At 48.0% G+C, this 9,664-nt stretch overlaps 1 protein-coding gene across 1 annotated transcript in view; it reads right to left on the reverse strand.

The window, feature by feature from the left end:
• The window catches only part of HGD (homogentisate 1,2-dioxygenase), a 23,631-nt gene that overhangs the window by 9,792 nt on the left and 4,175 nt on the right, over nt 1-9,664 (reverse strand). Inside the window, exons 2-7 of the mRNA XM_005420575.2 lie at nt 8,601-8,672; nt 5,684-5,772; nt 3,899-4,004; nt 1,686-1,745; nt 1,123-1,214; nt 501-535 (exon numbers count right to left, since the gene is read on the reverse strand). Coding sequence (XP_005420632.1) covers nt 501-535; nt 1,123-1,214; nt 1,686-1,745; nt 3,899-4,004; nt 5,684-5,772; nt 8,601-8,672 — 454 coding nt within the window. The remainder of the gene's footprint in view (nt 1-500; nt 536-1,122; nt 1,215-1,685; nt 1,746-3,898; nt 4,005-5,683; nt 5,773-8,600; nt 8,673-9,664) is intronic.

Below are 9,664 nucleotides of genomic sequence, written 5' to 3' on the forward strand. Positions count from 1 at the left end.
TTTGATACTGCTCAGAATATTTTTCAGCATGTGTGGACTTTATGTGTCAACCTCCACGCTCACTGTGGCAGTCTGGTTGCCTGAGGCTGGAACAGCATGGGAGCTAAGCTGCCGTGCCAAATAATATTGGGCTAAAGCAACAAAGGCATCCAACTGTAAGCTGTTCTGAAATCCTGAGGTTTATGATTTCCAGAAAACCTCTGCCTGTGGCGTGTCTAATACCAGTCTGGGGAGCCCTGGGAAATGATCCCTGAGCACCATGGCGAGGAAGATGGGTCACTGCTCAAAAAGCTGAGGTCTGGCACAGGAGCAGTGCAACTCGCCCAACTTTAGCCGAACTGGTGCCAGAACACCAAATCTGCATGGCATGGGGGTGAAGCCAACCCTCTCCTCCAAATCTTGGCTGTAGAGCCCCAGGCTCTGGAAGAACAAAGAGGCAGGCAGGCGGGAGCCCAGGTAGAACCACCTGGAGGAAAAAAGAAGCCAAAGCATCAACTCACCAATCAGGAAATCACCATCGGAATTATAAAGGCATCTAAAGAAGAAGGAAACAGTAAGGTTAAGGTGCTATAAGCCCCATGCATTTGTGCACACCACAGCCACAGCTGCGGAGTTTTGAGCTGGGAGACTGACATGGCAGAGTTTCACAAATTCACAGAATATTCTGACTTGGAAGGGACCCACAAGAATTGTCAAGTCCAACTCTTAAGTAAATGGCCCAGTCTGGAAGCAGGATGTTCTCTGACCTCTGCCAGGTCCCTGCCTTTGTACTCATGGGCACATCAGCTGTTGGAAGCTGGGGAGCGGGACTGATTTCCCCCCTGAGCCACTGCAGGGAGCAGCAATGCCTGCTGCATGTGTGTTGAATTCTGAGGAGCAGCTAGAGGACCTAAATCCAAGACATCTCCTCTTGCTGCACCCCCATGTCCAGCTGCCTACTTCTCTTGGTGGTTCCTCACCCACTCCTCCGGTGTTTGGCCACAACACGCTGTGGACATGGAGAACACGTTTGCCTGTGCACACAGGAATGCAGGACATACAGGGACGCTGGGAGCTGGACTCCAGTTGGTGGCAGACAGACAGCCTGGAGCAGCCTGAGCCACCAGCGCAGCAGGCACTGACCTGTCAGTCATGGAGGTGTTGCAGACAAAAATATGGACGGCGATGCCATTGCGTCCTCGGGGCTCGCCGGCGCCACACAGGGTGTGCAGTCCCTGCGGGCAAACCCAAGGCACCAGGAGTGAGCAGAAGGCAGGGGAGCAGGAGCAGCCTTCTTTCCTCCCCTCACCCCTTGCTGGGTCTCACCTCCTCTCTCACTTCCCACACTGTCACCAGCCTTTCTCTGTGTGGCCTTTTGTCAAATGTGTTGGATTCTTTTTAATATAATAAGGGTTTCTTAAAATCCATGTAAGCTGGTGTTTTCCAGCCAAGGGTCTGGGGAAAACTGAGGGTTAGGGCTTTTTTCTTTCTTTCTTTAAGAATTCCTTGAGAGCCAACGAAGAAAATCAAGCCCACTGCCAGTTGCTTGAAATCTGCAATCCTCTCCCCTCCCATAGATGCTCTGCAAGCCCAGTGGTTTCAAAACTGCCAATATTACCCTAGTTCTGAGCGTCTTGTGTGCCCTGCCACCCCCTGAGGGGAAACAGAGATGGAGGATGCCCAGGTGCCCTGGTTCCCCAACTTACGCTCACAAAGTCCATCTTATTCTGAGAGGCTTTGGGAATCTCAAAAGGTTTCCATCGCAGCTAGATTGCAGCAAACAAAAAACAAGAAGGTGCCAGTGATCAGAACACAAATGGTGGTAATTCAAAAGAAAGTAGACCCCTGTCCTCCCCCTGCTTCTCCTTGCCGAGGTAGCTCTTTCTTCTCTTTCCTTGTTGCCTTGATCATCTGGTTTACAAGTGGTTTTGTTGTTGCTGTGGGTTTTTTTAATTAAAAAAATATTTGGAGGGCTTTTAAAATTTTTAATCATAATTTTGTAAAGTAATTGGCAGGTCTCTGTAGTGCCAAGGTCAAAAAATCCTATTTCAAATCTGTCTCTATTAATAACAACATTTTTGAGAGTGAAGAAATTCAGATAAGCCAGCTTTCCACAGCCAAATTGTTATGGCCCTGTGCTCCATGCTAAATGATTCAGTTCTTCTGTGACCCAAACGTGACATTTTTTTTTGCTCCACCTCATTTCCCCCACATCCAAAGCAGAAATAGCTCTGCCTGCATGAGCAGGAGCCATGAGCAGCACTAATTACTTCTTGCAAAGCCTATTGAGGTCCTCAGGCAGAAAGTACCAGAGGAGCCCAAAATATTTGTTGGATTTGAATCCACCTGCATCCTCTCACAAGAAGTTCCACAGTTTATATTTGTCTGGAGCTTTTTTGTTTGGTTGGTCGGTTTGTTTGCTTTTGTTTGTTGTTTTTTACTGTGACGTTTGTTATTGGTATTTGTTTTTTCCCTGCCTCTCAATCATAGCTTCCCTTTGTAATCTCTGGTCCAGTCTGGAGAGCTTTCTTCTGTTTCAGCATTTCTTGCTCAGATGCCACCCCATATTTTTTCATCACATTTGACTCCTTTTCAGTTTTGTCATCTTTTATAATTCTGCCATTGTCCTTGGGTAATTTTAAAGGGTCATTTTCCCCATTAACTTCAATGGGTTTTGCATAAGGTGCCTCCCTATGGCATGTTTTTAGATAGATGAGGATTGCTGAAGCTCCTTAAGCACCTGGGTGAAACACAAAGCATCTCAGGGGAGAGTAGGTGCTGTCCATTAAACTGAACCTTGTCTCTGGCTTTGCTTCAGAGAGGATAAGATGGAAAGCAGGAAGGTGGCTCCCACTTACTGTGAGGAAATAACTCTTCTGGGTTTGGTGGTTGCCATTGAAACTGGCAAGAGAGGAAGTGGGCAAGAGCTTTGCTGCTCTTTCCTTAGACAAAAAAATGTACTCCACATAAATGGTTTCAAATGCTTGAGAGCTGGGCGTCTTGGAATTACTGTAACCATAAATAATCATAAAGGTAGATGTAAGGTGCTAAAGGACATCCAGGATGGATGAGGTGATAACAGAAGTCATTGGAGCTTTATCTGGGAAGGAGCACCAAAGGCATGTAAATATGAGCCTGTCACTGCTCCTTGGTCAATGGCTGGAAAACATATTCCAGCAGATCCGGGAAATTATTTAGACAAATGGTGAGGCTGCCGGGAGGCTGGAAATTAGCTAATCATGATGCATCAAAGGGCAAAACCTGAGAGAAGTGACAACCAATGACCATGAGATGATGTTGAGAGGAGAATGGCAACAGATTAGCAAAACCAAATGTGCTGGGGCTGGCAGGGAAGAAATCATGATTAAAGACAATGGCAAGGCTGTAACAGAGGGAGACAAATTCCATCTCTCTGTGTGACTCTCCAGAATGAAGCGACATTTCCCACGAGGGCAGCAGAGAAATGGGCTGGCAGCCAGCAGCCTCTCCAAAAGCACAGGGAAGGACAGGATGGATGGCAGAGACATGCAGCTGCTCTGCTGCCTGAGCTGGGGCACGAGAATTTCATGGGGGACACTGAAGGAGAAGAGAGAGCAGGTTAAAAGGTGGCCAGCAGGAGCCCCCAGGGGAGATGCCAGATAGCACAGATCCAACCCTGTGGCACTGTAGCTGTGCTGGGAAGCAGCACAAGGATCTGTCAAGATGGGGAGCAACAAGCGTGGAGGGCTGTCCTTCCTTGGGTGACTGTGGTGAGGAGCAATGGATAGGTGGCTGACAATACCCTGCTCCTGAATTGGTCAGACCCCCAGGAACCCATGGCTCCCTCAGACCTCTTGCAACTCAGCGCCTTTGCACTTCTGGTTAGTTTGACATTTAACTGTCCTCTTGGCAGGACTAGGGCTCCTTCCAGCATGGTTACCTGGTTGGGGTCAGGCTCAATTTCATCCCAGTCGTGCGTCAAGTGGCCCTCCTCGAGAGGTTTGAAGGGTTTGTGGCAGACTGAAGGCAGGATTCGATACAGCCAGCTACAAACAAGGAAAACACCTGGATTAGCCTGGGGAAGAGGTTAAACCCTCTGGGTAGCTTCTGGCTGATTGAGCTCCTAGAATAACATTTACATGGGTGGCAACTGGAACAAGAGGTTTATTAAATATCAAATTAGTAATATTAATATTAAGATTACATAGCAAACAACAGCTCACAGCCAGAGGATTCCAGAGAGATGGCTTTTATTATGGGCTCTAAATACAAACATGTCCTGCTTTGAACAGGTAAATGTCTATGTGTGTATTTATGTGTAATTACTTACATCTACATTCACACATATGCATATAAAAAAAATAAAGATACAGCTTTTTCTGTTGCTGAAATACAGCAATCTCGGAGTTGGAAAAAGAAGCTTGTTTAAAACAGCTATAAAGCAGCTCAGACAAGGCAGGGATGAGCAGTGTCCAATGGAAAGAACAGAGGAGCTCTCTGGAGACAGCCTGTATCTGAATTTGGATGGATTACAAAAAGTAGCATCCTTTGCTTGGCTGGCTATGCCCATGCAGCAAAGGCCAGAGTTTTATGTGATGTTTCCTGCTGCTGTAGGAGGTCCCCAATGCCTCTGTCACTGCCTGGGACTGTCACTCTCCTTCCTTGCTGCCTGCAGGGGCTGTGGGCCCTGCCAGCACTGCCACTCCAGCATCCACACAGCCTGCATGCTGCAGCCAAGCCCAAAGCTGGGCTTTCAGTCAGGTGAGAGAGCAGAGGTGACCAGAAAAGCCTGAGCTAGGCAGGGCAGCCCATGCTTTTGATGTGTCAACAGTGGTGGTTGCAGTTTGGGCAAGTGGAAGAGGGGAGGAGGGAGCTCTCCCTTGAGAGCTTGAAAAATTCCATCAAGGACAATTTCGTGCAGCAAACAATGATTCATCCCTTTCCCACGCACACTGAGAGCTGGCACCAGCCTGGAGAGCAGAGGCATCTCAGATGATGCATTTGCCTTTCATTTGAACAAGCAGCAAAAGGGACAGAAGAGCCACAGTGGGAGAAGCAAAAAGAGAAACCCATCTTCTGCAATCTGGTTATGGCTGGAGCATGACAACGGGGACAGAGCTCTGGGAAGCTTGCTGCTGGCTGGAACAAGCTGTTCCCAGCACTGCTGAGGTGTTAAAGATCATGCTGGGTCCTGGCATTTTTCTGAGGCCCTGGGCAGCCCCAAAATGGGAACAGACTGATCTAGCAGCTCACTGGCCCCAACCAGTGTACAGGAACATCCCTTTAGGAGGAAAGAATCTTTCTCAGAGGCTTGGCTTTGACACAGTGCATCAACAGTTGCTTACCAGTGCCAGTGCCAGGGGTGATCTTTCCATAGAAGCAGCAGGGCTGAAACCCTGAGGTTGTTTCACACAGCACACGTAACCCATTCAGGACTCCATGGTCCCTGTGAACATCCTCCTCCCTCCTCATCTTGCTCAGAAAACCACTTTGTTTCCTATCCCAGCCACTCCTTTCTCAGAATTTTTTTAACCCACTTTCCCCACCAAAGCCTTTTCTCTCCCCACCCGTGGTCTTCTGTCCTTGTCCCTTTCCCAGTGCACAGCAGAGGTTTTTTACATTTCTAGGCTTGCAGAAAGCAGTGCTGGCACTGAGGCAGCCTCTCCATTGCTCCTCAGAGCTCACCCCCAGTGCCACATCCCCCCCAGCGCCGGGGTCACGGTACCTTCTCCTGTTGGTGGCGCGGGGGCAGGTGAAGGCAGAGCCCGAGAGCTGCTCCGCGTACAGACCGTAGGGACACACCTGGGGGTTGTTCTGCAGGGGGGACAAGGAGAAAGGAGGAGTGAGAGGCAGTGGCATGGAACTTGGCTCTGAAGCCTCCAGCAGAGCACTGAGCTGGCCACCCTGATGCTGTAGGGTGCTGTGCTCTCCTGGGGCTGCTTCAGCTCCAGTACTTCTGTGTTCTTGCTCCTCTGAGCACCAGCCAGACCCCAAAGACCATTCCCACACACCACAGAAGTGCCCTAGGGAGTCAGCACAGCCACTGAGGCTGCAATAGAGTAAGTTGCAAGGGGCAGTACTGCACAGGGTCAGAAACAGGAGTATCAGGGAAAAGGAAATCATTCCCAGTGAATACAGACTGAAAAGCACACTGGTGTTGAGCACAAACTTTTCTCAGACCAAGTGTTCAGAGGGGTTAGCCCAGAACATCATGTCTGGCTGCCTTTCCAGAAGGCTAATCAAGACACAGAAGCTGAATGCACTGAATTCTCCCTTCTCCTGCCCTCTGCCCATGGAACCAGTGCCCAGGGCAGGCCTTGTACTGCTTCCTCCTGACAGTGCTGCTTGCTGCCCAAAAGCATCAGTGACCAGTGTAGGAGCCTTTGCTTTCCTGCAGGGTTTCTGCACAGTGAGAGTCCTCCTCTGGAGTACAAAGGGGGCATTTCCCCCTTTGCAGAGCTGGGGTACAACTAGCACAGGGTTTAGCAACCCTTATGAGTTCATAACTGGAGGACAGATTCGTCCTTTTCAGAGAACAGAAACGAAGCAGTTTGATCTAAGTATGCCACCATCTATTTGTTTGAGATCAGCAAGAAGCAAAGACATCCAAGAACTGCAGGAAACACCCCTGTGGGACACTCATACACCATTTTCTATCCCATCTCCCTCCTGCAAGGTCTACTATAGCATCCTGTATCCTGCTGCTGAGCAGAGCAGCCATCCAGACAGTATCAAACCCTGCCCTGAGAGGTGGGCAGAGGGGAGAGCTAAAGCTCTCTGAGTGTGTGTAGCTTCCAGCCCTCCAGCTCCATCTTGTCAGTACGGGTATGCAGCGAAGCAGGGGATCAATAACCCTTGGAATTTTTAACTTAGCCAGCACTACTGCAGATGCCAGTCTTATAAATACTGCATCAGAGAAAGGATCCACTCTTGGGGCTGAAAATCTTTTTTGTCTAACTTGTTTTCAGATTTTTCTATTAACTCTTTTGATACAGAGTCCACACTCTGTCCAGATGAGAGCACCTCAGGCAGGAGCTGGAGGAGTCTGCTCTGCAAATTGGTGCTGCTGTGGAAATCCTCAAAGAGCACATCCACCACATCCCACTGCCTTTTTAGACCAGCAGCCACTGTTATTGATCTTCCAGTTTTAAGTGCCTCTATCTTACCTTTTTTCTAGCCAGCCTCAGTAGCAAGACACTGCACCAGCCAAACTACCAGCCTGAACCAGCACAGCAGTTTGTCTTTCTTGTGAGCACACCGTGGGCTGCCATGCAGACCTAGGGGACATTTGCATTTACCATGTCCCTGTGTTGTGTGTTAGTGTCCTCACTGGCACACAACATGCAAAATATCAGAATTGGGGAAATCCAGGAAACTCAGGAAAACAAAAGTTGAAAAAGTCTCCATTTGACCTTAATTCTACTGCATAGATGGGGAAGGGGAGCACCAAGGGATGCAATTGGCTTAGCACCAAACCATAGAATCCTAGAATGGTTTGGGTTGGAAGGGACCCTAAACCAACCTGCCATGGACAGGGGTCACTTGCCACTTGACCAGGTTGTTTAAAGCCCCATCCAACCTGATCTAGAACATTTCCAGGGGTGGGCTATCCACAGCTTCTCTGGGCAATCTGTGCCAGTGTTGCACCATTCTCGTAGCAAAGAATTTCTTCCTAATATCTAATCTAAGCCTGCCTTCTTTTGGGTTAAAGGCATTCTCCCTTGTCCCATCCACTGCCTGCCCTTGTGAAAAGTCCCCCTGCAGATCCCTTGTAGCCTCATTTAGGTACTGGAAGGTGCCATAAAATCTCCCAGGAGCCTTCTCTTCTCCAGGCTGAACCCAAACCCTCTAAACCTGTCTTCATAGCAGATGTGCTGCCATCCAAGTCCCAAAATTACAGGAGACCCAAGGGGAGCCACAGGCAGCCTCAGATTGTGTGCTGGTGTAAAGGAGACCAGCACAAAAAGAGGTGAGAGAGGTTTAATTCTTCAGGGTCTCATTCTCACCTTTGGGCACCAAGAAGGTAGCACCAAATGGGTTGCAATTCCTTCCCTTAAAACAGAATGACCCCATATCATTTATTGTCATCAAACATGTTCAGAAGTTGCTTTTAAAAATGAATCTGTCAGTTTATTACTACAGGTAATAATATTCATGTCCCCTCCCTACAAAGAAGCTTCTCCCCTGCCAAAGACTTGTATGACAGCTTCATAGGACCCCATTCCTACAGAAGTTGTGAAATCTGCCTCTCCTGCATGAACATATCTCTCTGCCAATCTTCAAATTTCTGCTCTGGTTTAATCCAGAGCTGGTGGCTTCCTTCTCAGTGTGGCTGAGCCACTTGTATTTTTTTCCTTTAGGAAAAAAATCCCTGTTGCTGAGCAGAGGTAATTTAGGCAGGTCTTAAAACCCAAGGTGAAACTTGGAAGCTCACAAATAAGTTTAAAATAGAAAGTATTAATGGAAATCTTTATTTCTGACTTCTGCCAGCATCTTATTATTCCAGTCTTGTATAAAGAAGACTCCCGGAAATTTTCATGGTGGCAGAGAGAAAGGAAACATGTTAAGATGAAAAGAAGCCAAAGGATTAGATATTCACTCAGGAGGGCATTTTGATAAAGCACTTAAAAAAACCTCAGTACCTGTCCCTCTGGTAAAGCTCCTGGACAGCGTGGATCCTCAGAAGCATGTTCATTTCCAAATCCCGACATGTACTGTAAAACAAACCACACAGCTCATCACTGTTTTGAAAACACAATCAAAACCTCTCCAAACAGCCCACCCATTGCTTTCCCATGCATTTTTCCAGGGTCTTTGTATGCATTAAGACTTTCTCAAGTGATCTGCTTGCATGTTGCCACAGACCATTTTCACAGCTCCTGGATTTGCTTCGTTAACTAACCGTGTGCTGGGCTGGGAAGCACAGACAGGAATTGCTCTCCTAAGACTGCATGTCTATTTTGACAGCGTTCTGCTCCATCGAGGTACTTGAGAAATAACCCAAATATCACATATTCTGTCAGACTCAAGGACAACAGGGTGATGGATAGGAGGAACTGTGCACCAACATTATGGATGTGTGCTAGCACCATTCACGTTCAATCTGACTTTGCTTCAATCATAGGTGTTCCAAAATCTCCAGACTGCCTTGAAGATTTGTTCACTGGGTCCTCAGATTCTTAGGGAATGAAACTGGGAATCATTTGGTTGGCATGCCAATCCCCATGCTCAAAGAAAAGGTCAGGATGTAGATGGGATGAGGGATGAAGGGAAACACAGCCAAGTTGAACTGTGCCACTGATCTGCCCTAAAAAAGCGTTGTCTTGTTGGGCATGAACTGTCCACCATGGTAGTAAGCAAGGATTAATTAATTACTGGGTGATTTTCTGGGTCTCTAGAGCAGTGAATTCCCAAGAGACCCACAGCTGGAACAGACCTACACATCCTGCCATACCTGCAGCTGTCATGGTCTCAGCATGGCTAAAAGCCACAGGATAAGTGGATGCAGATCCTGGCTTTGCAGCACAGGGACAAGCCCCACAGCAAGCCTGAGACACATAAGGGAAGCAGGAATAACAGAGACCTTAGCTTTGCACTGTCAGAAATGTAAATACAGTCCCTTCAGATGCTACAGGAAGCCACAAAACAGCTCTGTTGAACTCTGCAGGCACACAGAGGTGTTTCTTGGCAGCCACTTGCGGGGGTG

The sequence above is a fragment of the Geospiza fortis genome, unplaced genomic scaffold (genome assembly GCF_000277835.1).
Source record: "Geospiza fortis unplaced genomic scaffold, GeoFor_1.0 scaffold1, whole genome shotgun sequence".
Classification (NCBI taxonomy): Eukaryota; Metazoa; Chordata; class Aves; order Passeriformes; family Thraupidae; genus Geospiza; species Geospiza fortis.